This window comes from Meriones unguiculatus, chromosome 8 (assembly GCF_030254825.1).
Source record: "Meriones unguiculatus strain TT.TT164.6M chromosome 8, Bangor_MerUng_6.1, whole genome shotgun sequence".
NCBI classification, from domain to species: Eukaryota; Metazoa; Chordata; class Mammalia; order Rodentia; family Muridae; genus Meriones; species Meriones unguiculatus.
Window position 1 is genome coordinate 121057888 of NC_083356.1, and position 21860 is coordinate 121079747.

General features: G+C 44.2%; 1 protein-coding gene across 14 annotated transcripts in view; it reads right to left on the reverse strand.

Moving 5' to 3' along the window:
- Nucleotides 1-10243: 10243 nt before the first annotated feature.
- Nucleotides 10244-21860, reverse strand: part of Dync1i2 (dynein cytoplasmic 1 intermediate chain 2) — a 46164-nt gene continuing 34547 nt past the window's right edge. For 10 of the 14 annotated variants that reach the window (XM_021639244.2, XM_021639240.2, XM_021639242.2 and 7 more), the window contains 4 exons: nt 21073-21217; nt 14390-14530; nt 12444-12569; nt 10244-10887 (listed from right to left, as the gene is read on the reverse strand). In XM_021639244.2, coding sequence (XP_021494919.1) covers nt 10774-10887; nt 12444-12569; nt 14390-14530; nt 21073-21217 — 526 coding nt within the window. In that variant the 3' untranslated portion in view covers nt 10244-10773. The remainder of the gene's footprint in view (nt 10888-12443; nt 12570-14389; nt 14531-21072; nt 21218-21860) is intronic. The other 4 variants (XM_060390468.1, XM_021639238.2, XM_021639246.2 and 1 more) reach the window with 1 other exon arrangement.

The following is a 21860-nucleotide window of genomic DNA, read 5'->3' on the forward strand; positions in this document are numbered from 1 at the left end:
TGCCAGAGTCGGTTTCCTTCCTAAGTATCCGCATGGTGCTCTTTGTCGGATTTGCTACAGACTCTGAGGATGTTGAGATGGGGTCTGTGGCCCCCTACCTTTAGGGAAGGTACACCCTGCTTCTGAAAGAATTAGGGTGGAGTGGGGGAGGGGAAGAAGGCAAGTTCCTACGCGGTGATTTTGTGGGCCTGGGTCCTCACAAGGAGGTCAGCTGCGGCCGACTTACTCAAAGGGCTCTCTCCTGGGCTATGTTTACTCTTGAACAGTCACTTCTGAGCCACAGCCACACTGTGGCTGTACTTGACAGGTGGTGACATCGGGACTTACCTGCTATAGCAAAGTGCTCTGGGGAAACACAGCTGTGGCCAAGGACCAGGATGTGAGGATGTATGCAGGGGTCATTAGAGGTGACCCTGGAGATGGTCAAGTCACCTTGCACGGCGCTCAGCAGTTGGTGGCCGACAGCCCTGTATCTACAGCTCTGAGCTCTCTTGAAGCCCTAGGAACAAAAGCTTCTTGAAAGCAGGCTATTTTGAAATGTGTTAGATCAGTCTCACTGGAACTGAATACAAAGTGTAATTGTTCTTGCTATACTTGTTTAAACCACACAAGTAGTCCAGGGATATGAAATCACACACCTAAGTGTGTGGAGGAAGATGACAGTGTGCCCTTGCTGCCTCCTCTTCACCATTCCCGCCACTCCCTGTTAGAGCATTAATGTGTGATCTGTTTTCCACACATCTACATATGTACATATTTATATATTTAAAACCAGGACTATGCAACGCGTGATTCTGTGACTTGCTTTTCTTAGTATGTCTCTGAGGTCTTTCCACATCACTTTATAAAAACGTACCCTGCTTCTAGTAGCTGTGTATTCTTTCACTGTGTGGATGGTGGCCTTTTAAAATAGTCTTTTCATCATTCCAGACAACACTGTAGTTAGAGGAGAATATCTTTGTGTGTGTCACGAGCAGGCATGTCAGTATTTTATTAGGAGAGTACTAGTTCATGAGGTTGATGAGTTTATAGTTTTTATACATCTTACCACATTGCTCCTCACTGAGGTCTTGCTCTCCTTTCCTCCAGGGAGCAGGTGAGAGCGGCCACGTCCTAGGCAGCTCATAAACAGTGGTCACTCTTTCAGTTTTTATTTTTCTAATTGCTAAAGGGCTTGAGTGAATTATCTATCTATCTATCTATCTATCTATCTATCTATCTATCTATCTATCTATCTATCTTACTTCTTGTTTGGTTTGGTGAGACAGGGTCTCACTCTTGTAACCTCAGAGTCTGGGAACTCCCTACGTAGATCAGGTCAGCCTTGAACCTGTGGCAACCTTTTGTCTCCCCTCCCAGCTGCTGGGATTACAGCCGTGGGTGGCCACATCTGGCTGTCTTTTCATTTTTACTGGTCATCTGTCTATTTTTGTTTTGTGAAATATACTGAAGGCCTCTGAAGTCTATATAGTCATAGACACAGAAAAGTGCACATACGTGTTAAAATAATATTCATGTGATGACCAGGTCAAGAGACAGAACATTCACAACACCCAGAAGTTACCCATGCCCTCTTCATTATTTCCCCCTCTGCCCCATTGGCACCAACTGTTTCCTCATTTCCCTATATTCATGTACATCCCTAAATACTATAGTCCCCTTCCCGCTTTTTGAGACAGTATTTCCTGTTGTGCTGGCTTCCACTTTGTGATCCTCCTGCCTCAGCCTCCACAGTGCTAAGATTATAGCTGGATTACCAAGCCTGACTTGTTTAGTCATTGTGTGCCAATGACGTGTGTGTGTGTGTGTGTGTGTGTGTGTATGTATGTATGTATGTCTATGAGTGCGCGCTGGATCGCAGGCACTTGTGTTTGCATACACTCCACAGCTTTGTGAAGTTGTTTATCTCCACCCTGGGTCCCTGGAATAAAGTTCAGGTCACCAGGCGCGTGTGGCACGTCTTTACCCACTGGGCCAGCCCACTGGCCCTGTACTGTGCCTCTGGGAATGGACATTTGGAAGCGGAGTTTATTTTTGTTTATTAAGTCTTACCAGACTGCACCGACATATTCTTACACGAAGTTACATTTTTTCCCCTCGGGTGTTTTATGTCTTTTACCACAAATGGCAGGTAAATATCATGGTAGCTTTTTAACAAATAATTGATTAATTAGAGACAAAGTCTCACTATGTAGTCTAGGCTGGCCTGAAACTCACTCTGTCGACCAGGCTGGCCTTGAGCCCTCAAAGATAAACCCACCTCCAGAGTGCTGAGATTAAAGGCGGATACTGCCACGCCCGGGTATACATGGTTTTCATTAGCCCTTTCCTTCTACACTGGCCATTCAGAGTTAATCTCTGCTAACAGAAGTGTATGTTAAAATCTTTGCCTAACCTCCTGAATTAGCTGTCTTTTTCTTCCTTTTTCTTTTAAAGATTTATCCTCTGCCCTGAGCACCATGTCGTGTGTGTGTGTGTGTGTGTGTGTGTGTGTGTGTCTGTGTGTCTGTGTACTCCACCCCTGCCTTAATGTGCATCTGTCTCCTAACGAGGGTATTATCTAGCTGAAGAGAAGGAAGAGAATCAAGAAAGGTCTGGAGAGCAGAGCAGGCTCCTCGGCTGCTCTCGCAGAAGACTGAGCGGCAGACCCAGCACCCCCCTCTTCCTTTACAAGCTTTTTGTAAAATGCATATTTTGTGGCGTATCTTTTAAGCTAGGTTTTCCAAGTTATTTCCTTAGGACTAGAGCTTATAACAAATATGTTAATTTACAACAACCCTGTATATTTCCAGTGAGAGGTACTTCAATAAAACAAGAAGCAGTCCTCCAAGGCAGCTCTTTCCCTCCCTGTGCATCTGTCCTTAGGTGTTGTGATTCCCTTCCACATTACTGTTCCTTGCAGTTACACTGTAAATCTACTGGAGAAAACACACATTTAGTGTTCAGGATTCCCCTATTGTTTTCCCATCTTTATCTCTCAGGAATGAGTTATCTTCTACTCTCATTTCTTTTCAGACAGCAATTTAAAAGCAGGTTGGCTAGCAATATATATTCTCAATCATTATTCCTGCCATTATGTCATTTTCTCTTTATTTTTGGAAGATGCTTTTGCTGAATATAAAATTCTTGGCTTGACAGTTTTCTGAAAATATTTGAAATGTAGCCCTGTCTACGACATTCATTGTTTTAAATAATAAATTGTTGACTGTATCCTGACTTTCTTTGTGCTTTAAATATGACTGGTCTAAGTATATATCTCTTCTCTTTTCCTGTGTTATCCAGTTATGCCTGACAGTTCCTGGAAGTCTCTGTGTTTTGTTTTGTTCTGTCAATTTTCTAGATTTTTTGAGGACTCCAGTTCTTGAATTTAGATTGAAAATCAAAATTAAGACAGATTTTGGAAAATATCGATCAATGTTTATGACACTTCTTTTCACTTCTGATATTTGTGCCTTTTGGTTCAAGAACTTGTCCAAATTTTTGCAGAGCAACTTTTAGCTTTATGGATTCTTTTGATTATATTTCTTTTGCACTGATTTTTTGCTCTTAACTGTTTTTATTTTCTTGGAGTTTATTTTCTTGCCACCGCCCAAACTTCTTGAGATGAATATTTACCTCTATCTAACCAGTTCCTCCCAGTCATTTGCAATAATCAGAAGAGTAAGAGGTTCTAGAACCATTTTCCTGGAAGCCAGAATCATAATAATCCTTGCCTCCTATCCCCAAGAGTCTCACAGTAGTCCAGGCTAGGCTGAAATGTCTGATCCTCCTGCTTCAGTGTCTAACTATTGGGATTACAGGCGTGCTCCAGCACACTTGTCTTTATGCTCTCATACAGAGTGACGAAGAACCACTTTACTGCAATGGTTCTCAGTCTGTGAGTCCTGAACCCTCTGGGGTTGAGTGACCCTTTCACAGGGTTCCCCTAAGACCAGTGGAAAGCAGATACTTACATTATGATTCATAACAGTAGAAAAAGTACAGTTATGAAGTAGCAACGAAAAGAATTTGATGGCTGGGGGTCAGCACAGCATAAGGAGCTGCACCAGGAAGGCTGAGGACCACTGCCTTACGACCTCTTAAACAGGTTCGTGCAGATAGCTGAGTAACGGCGGCAGCGCGCCTGAAGTGCCAACTGCTCAGGATGCTGAAGCAGCAAGAGCCTGAGGCATGACCTTGGCAACAGAATCCTACCTCCCATCCCAAAAGAAAACTTTTACCTTAGGAAAACACAGACTCCTCCCTCAATGTACCGCCAAATTCGTGACTGACCTTCGGACATCAATAGATGTCAAACCCATCAGTAAAGGTCTGGTCATTGTGGCAAGATGTTTGTTCGATTCTATCTAGTCAGCTTTGGCTGTCAACCTGACACACCTCGGAAGGAGCCTCCACCCAAAGATTTCCCCCACTGGATTGCCCTGGCGCCATGTTTGTGAAGATATTCTCTTAAACACGAGTTGATGTCGGAGGGTCCAAACCACTGTGCCATTCCTGGGGAGAGATAAGGACGGCAGCCTAGCGAGTCAGAGCAAGGGAACCAGCGAGCAGTGTCTGCTTCCTCGACTTCCTTGCTGCCTTGGCTTCTTCATTAGGAAGCTGGAAGTCAAATAAACCCTTTCCTCCCTGAGTTGCTTTTGGTTTCTGTGTTTATCGCCGTGATAGAGAAGCAAACTAGGACAACTGGTGTTCATTACATAAGCTTTTGCTCTGTGCCTGGGGATGACGTTTTGGATATGATAATAAAACAGAGACTTGCCAATCTGGGTAAGAGATGAGGGCTAATTTCAGAGCTCTGGCTGACAGGCACACACAGTTTCTCAAGGAGCAGAGCCCTTTCTTGTACAGACTGAGTAAAGCCCTGCATGAGTGCCTTTTGTTTGATATGGGGACAGCTACATCAAGGATCCCAACGCCTCAGCCCCACGGGAGTGGCGAAGCTTTCCTCTGGTCCAAGTATGAATGCTGACGTGTTCAGAAAACGCCCATCACAGTCTTCTCCAACCTGGTTCCGACTTGAAGACTGCTCCCCTACCAACGCTCCTTTTAACAAGATGAGCTGAACCTGCCTCCCCATTCAGCTGGGTGTAATGAACACACTGAACTTCTGGGGTGCTGTGGCATCCCCAGCAGACAGCCCGGACAGAGCACCCAAGCCCAGCCTTTCTGTGTCGGTCACGCCTTCATTCCTCTGCGACTCCAGGTAGGCGTCAATCTCTAGAGCTGTGTGGAGCATAGTGCCTTCTCAGCGGCCATCTTCCGACACAAGCATGTGTCGCTGCCGAGGGAAAGGGTGCTGGAAAACTCCCTCATTGATGCCGCACTTCTCGGGAGTTGCTGAGGTGCTGCTATGCGGTGGTAAAATCCTCAAGCATGTTTATTTCCCCACGCATTCAAAAAGGACCCCTACCTCCTAAGGTCCGTGGGGCAAGTGTAACTTCTCCCTGGGCTTCCTGCCCCTCCTCAGCCTCAGGGGGCTGTGACAGCTCACTCCATGATGACAGTGAACACTGGAGAATAACTGCTCAGACAGACACCGAGGCATTTGACCCTTTCAACACGAGCTCCTGTTACTTCACCTAAATGTTTTAAAATATGGGCTTGGGAGGGAGGCAGGCAGGTGGATCTCTGTGAGTTCGAGGTCAGCTTGGTCTACAGAGTGAGTTCCCCATAAGTCAGAGCTAGATAGTGAGACCCTATCTCAAAAAATAGTTTTAAAATAAGGCCTCTTTTCATTCTCACATTTCTTTAACAAAGGCATTAAAAATAAAACTATTTGTACTTTACAGAGTCTTCACATATGCATCCTCTCACAAAACTGCCACAGAAGGCAATTATTTTCCTCATTTAAATGAAACCCAAGCTGGGGGCCAGGCAGTAGTGGCACACACCTTTAATTCCAGCACTTGAGCACAGAAGTAGGTGGCTCTCTGTGAGTTTGAGGCCAGCCTGGTCTACAAAGCGCGTTAGTTCCCCGTCAGGCAGGGCTACACAGTGAAGCCCTGCCTTGAAAAACAAAAACTGAAAGGGAAGAGAGGCTATCTTATGTAATGGAGACCAACGGGAATGGAACACAGGCTTCTGTTTTGGAGATGGCTCTCACTCTGCAGCCCAGGCTGGCCTCAACCTTATTGTCCTCTTTTGGCCTCCAAGTGCTGGGATTCCAGGAACCACAGTCTTTGGGGCTCAGAATCCTTTCTCTTATATCAGGCTATCTTTAAGTATAAAAACTTTTGTTACAGAGCATTTCCATTACTTTTCACAGAAAGAAAAAAAAAAAAACCTCCCAAATTTCAGTACAAAAATCCACAAAAGATGAAATGACTTGCTATCAGTCTCCCCAGTGGCATCCCTGAGCTCCAGTCACAGGGTCAGGTCCCTGCACGCTCCGCGCAGTGCAGGTGCGTCCTACACCCCACACAATCACTGCCCCCAGCTTTCCGGGCGAATCAAGTACATTAGGAGAGGGGCAGGATAATACATCCCCCGAGGCCGGAATAAGCGACCTCACAAAGTGGAGCAGGCCTTCCAGCCAGCTCGGCCCAGAGCAAGCTGCCCCACGCTCGGCCCGGGGGCCGCTAATGGAATATTAAGAAGCCGGAACTGAGTCACCTGCTAGGACGCTAACAACACAAAATACTGTAATTTGACGAAAGTTTGTAAGAGATTGCCGGCTGGCTGTGGTGAAACTCTGTGGCTGGAGCGGCAGGCTGGAAACGTAAACGCCTGGCCATTCAGACTTTTAGGTTGAACAGCTGGGAACATGGCATGGAGAAAGGGAATTCAAGCGCCTGAGGGTCACACTTTAGGTCTGAGAGCACCGGCTCCCTGTGAAAAACATCGTGATTTGATGACTACTCCAAGTCTTGCAACTGGCATTCTGGCTTGGGACTGGGGAATCTTTTCTAAAACTGGTCCAACAATACGTTCCCTAAATATCGAAAAAGGATTTTAAAATCTATGCTGCAGTAAAAAAGTTATTAACACTTTGGGGTACTGGACTAAAGGTATTACTTCAAAGAATGGCATTTAATTCTCCAGTTGAAGTATGGAAGTTGATCTTGTCTTTTTCACGTGCGGTGCATGTTGCCATGCTCTGGGACCCTGTCTAGACTTCTCAACTTGAGGTGCTACCCTTCCTGGCTGCCCGGCCGCTCGCATTTATGTCGTCTCAAGGTCTGAGCTCTGGTCTTGCAGCTTTCCAGGCAAGTGCTTTAACTGCTAAGCCACCTCCCCAGCCCCTGTATGGTCCTTTTGTCAAAGGATTTTTAAAATTGTGTGTATATGTGTATGTCTGTACATGTGAGCCCAGGGAGTCCAGAAGAGGGTGACTGAGCTGTGGGATGTGGGTGCTGGGAACTGAACTCAGGTCCTTTGCAAGAGCGCAAAGCATTAACTCATGTGTCGTCTTTCCAGGCCCCCATGTTCTTTCCATAATGCCTTTAGGACAACACTCTAAATTCACTCATATCTCTAAGTCAGATGTCTGAGTAAATTATTTCCCAGCATTTATAATAATAAAACAATCATTGCATTGTATGTTATTTGTGTGCATGTACACAAAGGCACGTGACAGGACAGCGTGTAGGGATTGGTTCTCTCCTACCACCTGGCTCCAGAGGTCAAACTAACACCAGGCCTGGTGGCAAGTCTCTTTACCTGTTGTGTCATCTTGCCAGTATTTTTCAATTAAAAAAAAAAACTTATTTACTTATATTTTATATGAGTGAAATATAGGGTTCTACTTGGGAGTATTTTTCCCGAAGCTGTAGGGACCCTGCTACCTAACAATCAGCAAGATGACAGCTCAAAAGTGAGAACTCCCTTCCTACTGCTATAAGCCCACCTCAACTTGAGCACTCTAAGTTATCCAGAGCACCAGCGCTGTTGGCTTTTAGGCTCCAGACCTCTGCTGAAGGTCTGCACAACCACAGGCTGGATGCCCATGACCTCTGCTGAAGGTCTGCACAACCACAGGCTGGATGCCCATGACCTCTGCTGGAGCTCTGTACAAACACACCTTGGATGCCCGTGAACAGTGACCAGGGCCCTGTAGCTGAGCTCCACATAATAGGTACCCAGCTTTTCCAGTTAGAGAATCACTCTGACGCCGACACTGGAAGTCAGACTGTGGAAAAGACATTTTCAATTGGCTGAGGGAAGGAAGGAGGGAAAAATGGTGTGCCCCACAGACACACAGACTCTCACAGTCTGCATGGCTTGAAGGTTACAGTCTATCCTGGTGAGCGCAGAACAAAGGGAACCATTCAGAGATGATGACAAGCCACCCCCTCCCACCCTGGCCACCACGGCGCTTCAGTTCCCCTGCTCCTTCACTTTAAGTCACTTGTGCCTTCATGATGCAGTTCTCAGTGATATCACTGGCTTTTCTATACAGCCCTGCCAAACTTTGCCGAGAACAGTATCTGTGATGAGAAAAAAGCTTCTAGTGCTGAGTATTTGGCTTAAATGATACGAAAAATGATCTCAGGGATTAGTCAAGTTAGTTACTGAAAAACCGAATATGCTTTCTCAACACAAATAGGGTGATAATCTGTAACTTGCCACTCAAAAGCAGACAAACAACAAACCAGCCACAAAACTGGAACTTGTTTCCTGCCTAGCAAAAAGTGAAGCTGATCACAAGTAAGCTATAATTTATGTCCCCAAATATTTTCAAAATTCCAAAGGTCTTTCACACCTAAAAGTAAAACATGCATGATTCTCTCAGCCCCAATCAACTTCATCTCCTCAGTCCTGTGCGCCAGTTACAGCAGACACAGAGCTCTGTCCACAGAGCCTAATTTTTTAATTTGTTATATACTTCAAAGGTAATTCCTTATGGTAAATGCAAGTTTTCCTAAAAACACACTAAGGTTGAGCGAGGGTCTATGTTAAGTTATTCTGAGGGGTCGGGGAGAATAAAATACTTCTTTTATAAAAAACAACTTGAGACCAGTGACTATTTGATTTGCTACATGGCAATTTTCAACCTCCCTAACGTTATATTTTCCCTCTTTTTCTATTCATTTTCACAGACTAAGAACTAAAACCCCATGCCTCTGAGTAGATAAATTCTTCAACAGAAGGACGGTGGGACTCTGCGGACGGGGAACTTTGGACTTAGACATTGCTACCATGAGGTAATCTGAGATGGTTCTTTATGGAACAGGCAACTATACAGGTCAACTCATGAAAACTAAACATTTCAAAGTGGAGAAGTAGCTGATACAATTAAAATTAATAATTGTTGAGCTGGGAGACAAGTTAGAAATAATGTAACTGACAATTCCAAACTATAAGGTTCAAGTTTGGCTAACATCACATTTTTCATGGCTGTCAAAGCTAGGACTACAGTTTGGGTGCAGTATTCCTGGTCAGTTATTCCTTATACCACAGAGCACTAACAGTGAATAAGTTCTGTTATGTGCAAGTTTGGCTACGTAGAATTCTCTCTCAACAAATCCTTATAAAACCAAAATTAAGAAGTTCCAATTCCAGAGGCTGGAGAGATGGCTCAGCAGTTAAGAGCACTGTCTGCTCTTCCAGAGGTCCTGAGTTCAATTCCCAGTACCCAGAAGGGGGCTCATAACCATCTATTCAGGGATTTGATGCCCTCTTCTGGCCTGCAGGCGTACTTACAGAGCACTCACATAATAAATAAATAAATGACTTTTTTTTTTTTTTTATAAAGTTCCGATTCTGATTTCTAATATTTTAGTTCAAGTTCTGTTGAGTGAAGAGTTAAACTCAGAAAGACTTAAAGGTAAGGACAACCTGTAAACCTTCACAATCTGATTCTGGCTGTCCACAGACAGGTGACTCACAGTAATGCAGACATTTGCCATCTGCCTTAAAGATTCACAGAGCTGTGCTAGCAAATTCCAGCATGTCGAGGGCATATGAGCACACCTCTTTCATGGCTGCTGCAGCCACAGCAACCTTCTCTCCAAGAGCTTACCTGCACCGTGGTCTCATCAGTGTAGACGAAGGAACTGAGTATTTATTCCTTAGAACAAACATAAATAGAAGGAAAGTAACAGTCAGCAAAAGCGAACCTAAGAGAAGGTTTCCACTGACAAATTATCCACCCTGAGTTCACAGTGCCTAAGGAGAAATGCTCTAGCCTATCCCTATATGGTGTGTATTAAGGCTGCAGGAGATTTAAGGTGGCTGCTTGCATTAGAAACTAACAAAAGATTTATAAGAGAAAACTTCAAATTTCAAGAAGTAAAAATAAGAATTTGAGAAGTTAGCACATATTTGTTTTTATTTATAGATAACTATTATAGAACCACAGAGAAGGAAAATGGCATCAGAACAACACTTAAAACAGGTAGGCGAATGCATGCCGGGACTAAGAACAATGTTCCCACACAGTTAGGGCACTGAGAAGATAATTGACAGGAATTATGTACTGTATTGCATAATAAATTGTGGTTTTTTAGAAATATGCAGAACTTACTTAGTCTGTGCTTTAGAAATAACTATATATAGTATTACAAGTTGAAAAGAATCCAAAAGAATATACACATCTATGTCTCTGGATGCAGAAAAGGCTCCATTTTGTAAAGTTGTCAGCTATATTAAAAATGACACCAATCCAAAACAAAAAGAATATAAAAAGGGCACTGTAAGCTTTGCTTCCTGCATTGAACCCAGTTTCCTCTCGGAATTTCCTTTTAATATCATTTAATCAGAAGCATGCAAATAGCTCAGGGTCTACTTAATCATCTTTGCCCAATTTGCTAAGGCTGCAGCCCACTTCTCAGGCTAGGCAGGGATCCGGGTCGCTGCCTCCTCTTCTGCGTCAGCTCGGTTTGCATTAATTTCTGCGAGTGTTCGGCCAAATCTTGCCCATTCATCACTTCGGGGAACAGCGATCTGCTATTAAAAGAAAGACAATGTTTGCTGAGCAATGAAATAAAAATTCATCGTCTCTACTATTACTCTGTTTTCAAATAATTTTTCCAGTAAAAAGTAATAATTGACCTAAAGGGCCTTTCCATAATTACAGAGACCATAATAATGATTTACAACATTTCAAAACAAAAGGTGTTTGTGAAACGTGTCCTGACAGCCTCAGAAACGAATCTGCTGTCACAACTACCAGCACAAGGCCACAACAAGGATGCTTTGTAAACAGACTTCCTGGCGCCTCTGTGGGGCTTGCTGATGAGAGGGATGCCTTCAATTTTTTTTTTTTTGTATTTTTTTGCATCACTACTAGTATGAAATAGTTATTTTATTTTATTTCTTCTCTGAGACAGAATCACTCTCTGTGGCCCAGGCTGCCTCCAGTTTGTGACTCTTGAACACAGGGTTTGTTTGGAACAGAAAGTACTCTTTCTTGATTCTCCAACTCCTTTGTCAGAAGTTACAGTGCTACTCAACATAGTGTTGAGTCAAGAGTTTACGGTGCTTTTGCCTCACAGAAGCAACCAAACTTCCCTACAGTTCCTCTTGTATTTTCACAGAGACTAGCACTGAGCTTCACTAACCACAGCCTTTCAACAGGGGCACGCAGCTGGCGACCACACACCACCAGTGCAGATGCAGGACATCCACCAACACTGTCCAACTAGCTGCCCTAAATGACCCAATCTCACCAAGACCTGAGTGCTATAGCCACAAAGTACCAGGACAAGATGGGGAATAATGACGTAGGAGATGTCCAGGTGGTCTGGCCAGGAGCAGACAGGAAGAACCGGGCCCTGGGCCTCTGGGTGCTGTGTCCAGTCAAGCAGAGTGACAGGGGAGCTTTACTCATCTTGCTGAGCTCCATCTCATGCCTTTGCACCCGAGCTGAGGTCTCAAGGTTCATTTTTTTCTCACAGTTATTAAGAAGCATGGAAGGGGGATGGAGAGATGGCTCAGTGGCTAAGAGCATTCATTGGCTGCTCTTGTAGAGAGCCTGGGTTCGGCACCCAGCACACAGATGGAGTTGCAGCTTTTAACTCCAGCTCTGGGGAATCCAATGCCCTTTTCTGACCTCCACAGGCGCCAGCATGCACAGTGCCCATACATATACTCAGGCATACATATACACATTCGATATTTTTTTGGAAAAAAGCTATCAAAAGATACTATCTTTGATTTCTACTATTTGGTTCAAACAAATCTATGAATACAGAAAATGAAATTTATCTCAATATCAATTCCATAAATTCCATCAATTCCAAGTCTACTTGCAATCACACATTTCCTTTTCTGCCTGAAGAATCCCTAGCAGCACGGGAATCTATGAGCACGGTACTATGCGGTACGGCGTTACCCTCACACCAGCTGCACGAGGGCACAGGGCACCCAGTTAGAGGCGAGGCTCAGAAGCTGTTTCTCTGGTGAAAAGCACACACCACGCACACCCTTAGACACAGCCGCGATACCGCCACCGCAGTGTCACTATGCAGGTGTGTCAAAGTGCTAGGCTGCAGGCCTCATACCTCTCCCACATCATATACGACAATCTGTCCTTCAGAGTCACCCACGGCGATCTCTCTTCCTGAGTGGGTCCATCTCACACGGTTAAGAGCGGGGTTGCCCTCCACAGAAATGCTGGCAGTTGGTACCTATGTCGTTTAAAATACAGCACAGTTAAAAGTTTCATCAGTTTCTAAACATTTAAAACAAGAATCTTCAATCTGTGCTTTTAAAAAGAAATGAGAATAAAGAATTTTCCCACCTTCCTCTCTGTTCAGAATTTATTATGGTGAGATTACCATCACCCCTTAAAGATGAGTTGGGAAGATACCCAGTACTTATCTAAGACATTCTTACAGGGCTGTGCAGATCCCCTCAGCAAAGGGCTTTTGTGTTTAACTTCTTTAAGCGGTCAAACCCATCCTAAAAAGAAAGTATTTCCACTGTGCCCATAAACAGGTCACAGTTCAGTCGCGGAGGACAGGAATTAAGTCCGCTGCTTGTATCGTCCTCAGCTAAAACTGGCTGACTTGACGGACAGCAGGCCTGGAGACAGTGCACACTGGTGGTACAATAAGCTTTCCCAAGCCCTGACCCAAGGAAGGCCGGAGGTAGCGCCTATGCGAGGGCGGCGGGCCCTGAGAGCGGCGGGCCCTGGAGCCTGACTGTGCCTCTGCCAACCTGAGCAACGCTTGGTTACTGAAGCAGACTGAAAAACATAGTTAGACCTAAAACTTTTCAAATATGACAAAAGTAGTCCTCATGCAAACATCAGTCTTTCCCAAGTGACCAGCCCGAGATATAACAAACTATTAAGAGAAAGATCCTCATTCGATTATGGCCATAGATCACTGGTGGAGAAAAATCCAAACTAAGAAAGTAAACTCGGGCAGGGCAAGGTGGTGCACGCCTCTAACTCCACACTGGGGGCGGCTTTTGGGGTGGGGAGCCGAAGCAGGAGGACCTCTGTGAGTTCAAAGCCAGCCTGGTCCACACGGTGTATTCCAAGGTTGTATAGTGAGCTTGCTAAATACATATATACACACAGTGAATAATTAAACGACTGAATAGTAGACAACAGTATTAAAATTACTGCGTTTTCTCATCTTTGTGTAAGCAAGTGCTTGACTTCCAGGCTGGCTCTTCCACAACCACTGCTGACAACTGCTGGCATCACGTCCGCTAAGGGGAGGCATACAGGGACCTAAGAACAATGTGAGCCTCTTTAAACTAGCTAAGGATACTCACAGACACAGTTAAGTCGCACGGGCAAATCTGGTATAACAACTAAGAAATGTGATGGTTTCTATGTTGCTATTATTACTTAGGTGCTGGGAATTTGCATATGGTAAGCAAATGCTCTCCCTATGAGTTACATGCCCAGACTGAATTTCCGAGACAAGGTCCTGCCACAGACGTAGCCTCTAACTCACGACACTCTTGCCTCTGCCTCCCACGTGCTGGGTTTACCTGCGTGTGCCACCATGCCCAGCTCCATATCCACGTTACAGTTAATGGCACACAGATCTGAATCCTTCATGGAAAAAGGCAATCAAAACACATTTCCTTTCTTTCAACCATGTCAGCCTAAGACTAGCACCTATGGCTGATACACAGGCCTATCCCGGCTAACGGGGAGTTCAGAATAAAGGTTGACATACTCGGACAGTGTGCGGCTATGTGTTTTCTAGCCTGAGAATGAAGCCATATTCCAAGCCCCCATGGAGACTTCGCCTGGACGGAGACATGCGATGCTGCTTTTCAGCAGTAAAGAATGTCCCAGTGTTCACGGCAGTGCCATTTCTCCCTTCAGCTCCTCACAGCATGCTGTTTGTTATGTAGGCACAAAGCTTATTTGGTTTCTTTGTGATGAAGTGACAATCACAGAGCACTTTTACATTCCTTGGGATAAAAGACATTTCGCAAATTATTCAATAAATCTCCGATTTTCTGTTATTTTCCTGCTCACCTCTGTGTCGTTGTTGAGATCCCACAGATCCAGTCTCCCCATGCCATCCACACAGGCAAACAGGGCTGGGTGGGTGGGTGACCACATAACATCGTAAACATAGTCTGAATTATCTTCAAATGAGTACAAAGGCTTGTTGTTCTGGAAAGGAAACATTAATTCTTAGTACAGTAGGCAGACGGCACGCACAGAGATCCTTATCCACTCGTCACTGACACGCGGCAGAGAACCTGCAGGCGTACAGTCTCCTACCAACTCAGGCTAGTGTGTCTCCGAACTCACCACAGAAGCGCCTGGCATTATGAACTAAGAACCAGGCACTAGGTAGCCTTTTCTTTCTGGCTGGTAGCGGTCATACTGTCTTTGAAAAAAGAATAGACTAAGCCTCAAAACATGTGTCAGGACCTGGAGGCTGGCACGAAGGGATGGGACGTCTGGCTTGCAAATTAGATTAAAACATTTATAATAAAAATACTGTTTCAGGAAATACTTAAGTCAAATATTTAATTTACTCAGTGGATTGCTATACAGCTTGGCAAAAGATCACAATTTTAATTTATTAAAAAAAATTTTTTTTTCATGACCAGTTTTTTCTGTGTAACTTTGGCTGTCCTGGAACTCTCTGTAGATCAGGCTGGACTTGAACTCAGAATCTGCCTGCCTCTGCCTCCTGAGTGCTGGGATTAAAGGCATGTGCTATTACTGCCCAGTTAAAAGAGCACAATTAAAAAAAAATTATGTGGAGAAAAAAGCAAAATGTCCTTCAATTTAAAATGTGACTATTTTAAAACTCCTTTCTAGTTTCACTTAAAAAACATAGTTATCTAATGATTAGACAGACTTTTGCCCACTGAGAAAAATGCACATATTTAATATCAAATAATGTTTCACAGTACAGTAACTTAATATATAATATTGCAAATTAAAATCCCAAGTGGAACATTTTAAATAACCTTTTAATGTGGTATCTCCCTTTACTTTGAAGAGCACTTCAGCCGAAACGGCGCTGAGGCAGCGAGGAGAGCTGGAAAGGGATCCAGCCTTTGGTTTCAGTCCAGCCAGCAAGCAGCTTCAAGGTTCTGAGAAAAGTCCCTCATTTTTTTTTAAGCCCATTTCCCTGTCTACAAAACAAAGGCTTCACATTGTTGGTTCTGAAGCTTGGCTGTATGCCATGACCATTTAGAGAATTTTTAAGTACAGTGTAGCGAGGGTCTCACTCTTGGACTCTGATTTCATTGGTCTGGGTATCAGGGGCCACTTCAAAGTCTAAAAAGCTGCTCCTGTATATGACCAGGAATGAGAACCTCGGAGCCATATAATGCACAGTAAGTCTCTATTCTCCTTCGCAAAAGACCAGCAAAAACATATTTGCCAAAAAGAAATCAAAACAAAAGGGCTTCTGTGAAAAACAGCATTTGAATAAAGAGAATAATCACTTGGCTCTGCTGTGACAATAAACACCTCATGGTCAAGGGACAGGCCCTACAGTTTTTCCTAAGCTCAAAGTATAGACTGGGCTGAATGGTGTTGCCCTGAAGTTCATGTCTGTCCAGTACTTGTAAATGGAAGCAAATTAAACAGCCTATGCGGTATTAGGGTGTGCTACATCTACTGTGACTTGTGTTTTTACAAGGAAATTTGGATGCAGAGACATAATGAAGCAAACAGGTTCAGAAGGTCATGTAATGATGACAAAGGCAGAAGCTGGAGTGATAACAGCTGCAGGCCAAAGAACACCAAGGATTCAGTCACCAGATGCTAGGAGACAAGGACAGAACAAGTTCTCAGACCTCCAAGGGTAAGTAGCCCACCAACACCTCCTAAGCTGACAACACATTTCTGTTTTTTAAGCCTCTCTGTGCTAAGCTGCTCTAACAGCAAAAGAACCTGAAACATAATTGTTTTCAAAGCTGGGGCAACGGGGAAGTTCTAGACTAGTAACAAGCGTCTCTACAGTCAGCACATCAGGGTCACTGTGAACCGCAAATACCTATGCCCTCAATTCGGATGACAGGAGAAATAAGCAAGTTTCCTCGAGAAGAAATCATTGTAGGGCTGGAGAGACGGCTCAGGTTAAGAGCACTGACTGTCCCTGCAGGGGTCAACACAACACCCATGCCCAGAAGACTGCCTGTCACTCCTGCTCCAGGGAATCCTGGGCTTCTGACCCACTGCTCATGCACACGCCCACAAGCAAACACACACAAGTCATTCCAAGGTCAAAAATAACTTCCCCCATCACCCGACAAAGGATAATCTTTGCAGATATATCTATTAGAAGTAATGAAAGATAGTCTCACAAGGCAAATGAAGATAACACCAGTTCATCACTGTCCAGGAGAGAGGGAGAGAGGGAGCCTCAGACAACAGATTGAGAGAATCAACTACCCCATGGCAAGGCTATCTTTACTTGAAGATGAATGAATCAAGCTATCTTAGCTTGATGCCACTGAATATTCAAATGATAAAAACTCCTTTTGTTCTAATTCCTTGCTCACAAGCAATTGTCTGATTATAATTTGGCTTCCCATGTGGGTAGTCCACAGAGAAGCAATGAGCTGGTCAGGGCGGCAGGAGCATCCGGGCCCTTCTGCTAGTTTAGGTTCTGACTGTAAATTAATAAATTGACATTCTCCAATGTATCAGTGTCTCAGGAGCCTGTTAGTTACATTCACATTCCCTTGTCTAATCAATTCCAGTAGCTGACAAGATTTGAGTTTCTAAATATGCAAAGGAGGCTTGCCGCTGGCCTGTAGCAAGTTCCCGAGGTAAGAGCCACCAGGTGAAACTGGGTCTGCATCATCAGTCAGCCTTCCTTCATACCTCCCCTCATTTTCAAACCATATTTTCATTTTAACTTGTCTATTATACGAACATTTCTTTTTATCTGTTTGTTTTGTGGAGACAAAGTTTCTCTGTGTAGCCCTGGCTGTCCTGGAATTTCATCTGTAGACCAGGCTGGCCTTGAAGTCAGAGGTCCTCTTGCCTCTGTCTCCAGAGTGCTGGGATTAAAGACATGCTCCACCGTGCACAGCTCTTTCATATTGGTGAAATTCTGTAATATTGGTGTTGCCTCTATAATATTTAGAAGACACTTAAAATCTCAAAACACCAAACTTGAGAGTCCACAAGAGAAGTGCATTAGTGGGTCTGAAAAACAGCAGGGAGAATGAATGAGCAGTGACAGTTTCTTTGGTGTGACCGGGAAGATGGGGATTTCAGGTCTGTTCATTAGGTGACTGCTCCAGCAGATCTTAACACACCTGCCCTGGGTTATTCTTAAAGGAAGTATTTTTGGGGGGCGATGTTTTAATGTTTGCATAGTATATTCCATGGGAGGAAGTGGCAGGCAGATCTCTCGGAGTTTGTGGACAGCTTTCTCTGCCTAGTGGGTTCCAGGACAGCCAGGGCTATGTAGAGAAACCTTGTCTCAAAAATAAACAACAACAAGAAGTTCAGATATATGCAGATGATCATGACCATCCACTTGTGTGTGGTTTTCTACACTGCAGATAGCTTACGTCAAAAAGTACTAGAGCAATCTGATGAACCTGAACCCCGGGCTAGGTTTCACACTTGCCCACCAAGCCAAGACCAGAGGCTTCTACAGTGGAGACCACTCTAAAGTACATCTGAGGTAGTAGCACACTGAGGTTTCCGCATTCCACCCTGACAGGACTTACATAAAGAGGAAAAGAGGAAAAGAGGAAAAGAAGAATCTTGCCTTGATACTGGGGAGAGCCACACCTCAGCGCATGCAGAGATAATGTGGCAGTTAATGACTCGCTCTTCCACGTTAAGCGAGTTCAGTTCCTAGCGTAGGAAAATACATAAAAAGGAGAGGCGGAGAAGCAAGACAAGTGGAGTCTGTTAAGGGTACAAATGTGAGCAACTGCTTTTAAAGGCTTAAAATGGGGCCTGGAGAGATGGCTGTGTGGTTAGAGCCTGGCTGCTCCTGTAGAGGACCCAGGGTTAATTGCCAGCATTCATATGGTGGCTCAAAACCATCTGTTACTCTATTTCCAGGGGATCTGATGCCTTCTTCTGGCCTCTCTGGACACTGGGAATATATGTGGTCCACAGACATACATGCAGGCAGAACACTCTCACTCATAAATTAAATAAATTAAAAAATAAAAGCTTAAAATGGAGTTGGAATAATGTTTTTAAAGTGGTTTTAAGATACTGTCTGCTATCCATTGGCATTCATTATCCACGAACACGTATATTACTCATTAATCCAACACAGGGTGGCCTTCGATCAAATTATTTAGAGAGCACATACATACCAGCAGCTAAACAAGGAGCATAAGCTCAAGTCTGGGTCCACTGACTGGCTGCACAAGTGTGGCCACCGAGCTAGTTACCTAGAAGACTGCTGCCGCTTGACCCTCCACAGAGCAGAAGCGTGTGTGCAGAAAGGATAGGCTAGAAGGTGGGAATTCTAAGTCCTTTTTTCTTCCAGGGCTGGGGACTGAACCTAGGACCTCATGCACAGTGGACAAGTCCACTATTAACACTAAACAACATAAAGACAAGTTAGGCCGAGGTAATTCTCCTGACAACACTTTAGGGGGTTCTTGGTCAATGTGATGTAAAATCTACTGTTCTATGCTGGCTCACCCTCTGGCTGCTAGGAAGGTGTGAGAGGCGAGGGCAAGGCATACACCATGTATGAGTGAGTAAGAGACGACAAAACTTAACCTAATAACAAGGAAAAGAGCTTTGCCTCCCTATCTTTGTTACCCAAATCTCTCCTGTGACAGGGCGATGGCTGAGCGACAGAGGGCCTGAGTGCATGACGACCAGCCCCATCCACCACCCAGCACGGTGGCAGGAGACAACCAACTCTGTACTTGCGCACTGTGACACAAGCACATCTGCATTCACACACGTGCACAATTCATAAATCACACAAATACAAACAAATAAAAGCAACTTCTAGGTGGAAACACAGAAACAAAAATATGAACTATTAGTGAACCACAAAACCAAGTGCCCATCTGTCTATCAGTCTGCTGTCACAGGCAAGATCCCTCTCGAGGCAGGGGAGCTCTTCACTTCTGCATCCTGGGAAAGTGTACGCAAAGTTCAAGCAGATAGGGAGACAGCCAACTGGAAATCTGACTCTGTAAATCAATGACTCAGTCAGTCACCAAGTGAAGATTCTTCCAATAGCCAAAAAGGGAAAGGAGCTGGCCAAGAATGCAGCAAAGATAGGTCTCTCTGGACTCTAACAGGGTTAGGACATGAGAAAGCACACCCAGAAACCTTACAACTTATATGGGTATTTGAAGCCTATGTGGGAATGGAAGGTTTCATCATTGTGGTCCTGCATCTTGTCTTGTTTCCTAGCACATTATGTATTTCCCCCAACACACAGAGTTGTCAGCCACGCACTACTTTGCTTATGGCTCTGGGAATCTTCTTTCTCTACCCTTTCTCCAGCGTATGATCCCAGGATGAATGAGCTGGCTCTACCCCATTAGAGTAAAGCCTGCCATATGCTGGACATGTGTTAAGCGTTTTTCTAGATACTTCCTTCCTTAGACTCAAGGGAAGTGCTATCTTTGTGTCTGTTAATGTCAAAGCTGAAAATGCTCAATTTTAAAAGGCAAGCTTTGCAAGGCTGTTTTCTAAATTATTTCATGTTAGACTGAGAGAGGGTCCCCAAGACTGGACAAGAATGACCGGTGAGTGTACTGAGCCAGGACTTAGTAAACAGAGAAACCGGAGCTCCCTACAGCAGTAGGCATCTCTTAACAATACTAGATTTTCTCAAAGATCTTCAAGAACCACAGCATGTCTCTAAACTTTGTTCCATGGTAGAGGATTTAAAAAGTGAACACTAAGATAAAGTAGATGGACAGGAAAAACGAAGCTTAAGACACAGCTTATGTAGACTAGGCTATACTGACTGCACTTTCACCAGCAGCACTATGATCCTGCAGGAGAACTAGAAAACAAGCAGGTTACGTTTATAATAAGAGGTCAAGCAAAACGACAAAGTCTACCGTGGGGGTCACGGAGTTCCCTAAGCTCTGTCTTTGAGACTGTCACTGGCCAGGCCAAACTACACTCACTGGAATTACTGGAGGACTAGGAAACATTTTGATCACTAAGTGGGCAGATGTTTCAAGTAACCGGTTTACTAAGCCTCAACAAACCAAACTGGTTATACTACAGTAAGGAAACAAACCCATGCGTGCCTCCACAATGATTTCTTGATGATTCGAGTTTATTGTGTAGCCTATTGTACAGGACTTACTGCAAATGGTCTGTCTTTTCTCTATTTCCCAGCAGCTCTGGGAGCCACTGCAGTCCTGAATTAAGCCTCTTAGCTCTCCACAGAGCAAATGAAAGGCTTTGTGTGGAGCTGGGTAAAATTATATGAGGGAGTACAGGAGACACCCAGGAGCATCTTCCCAACGAATTCAGAGTAAACAAATCTTTGCGTGGAAAGCCTGGAGTAGGAAGACTGATCTTCGATTTTTTGCAGGTCACTTTTGTCAGCATCTTAATAGCAGCACCCTCACACACCGTGTACCTCCTTAGCAGGTGCCACTTATTGTGACAATTCCAACATAGCTAAGCTCTAAGCCCCGAGCCTTTCCCTGCAGTATTAGAGCACCACCTTGTGTCAGGAAACCGACCGAATAAGCAGAATGCTGCATTTCAGATACCTTAGTTGTCCAAAGTTTTACTGTCCAGTCAAATGAGGAGGTGACAAAGAGATGTGAGAAGTCTACTGCTCCAACGGCTGCATGACAGTGGATTCCGGTGATGGGTCCCTGATGTCCCTCAAACATCTCACTGATTCCAGCTTTGCTATTTCATAAAAGTGAAAACGTTAGGAAACTCTCTTGTAGGTACACCATATATCATTTTCTTAACATTTTTATTATTCATTTTTAAGACAGGGTCTTACGTAGCCTAACCTGGTCTGGAACTTACTTTGTAGGCCAGGCTAGCTTTGTACCCAGAGATCCACCTTCCTCTGCCTCCAGAGAGTTAAGATTTAAATGCCTGCACCATCACACCCAGCCAATATGTATCTTATTGTGGGTTTATATACCAGACTGTGACTTAATTTCAAACACAATTCTGTGTTCACAGTTCATCAGCGTAGCTTATGCCAAATGCCACTGTATTCAGATTTGATAACAACACTAAAGGAGAAGGGACCTTCTGGAGCCATAAACACCACGCTGTTGACAAGAGAACTCAGAAGACCAATATCCACGCCGGTAGAACAGGACAAAGGGATGCTGTGTAACAGACAATCTGGACTAATTTAAATCAAAAGCTTTGAAGTGAAGGTGATCTGTATTGGAAATGAGGTCCAGATGCTCAATGTTTTTAAAGGACAGCTAGACAATTTCCAAACAGGCTGAACAGCAGGAGAAATATTAGTCTAACATATGTCATGGCATTGCTATACCATTATCAGTAGGCCTGGACTAAAACTCAA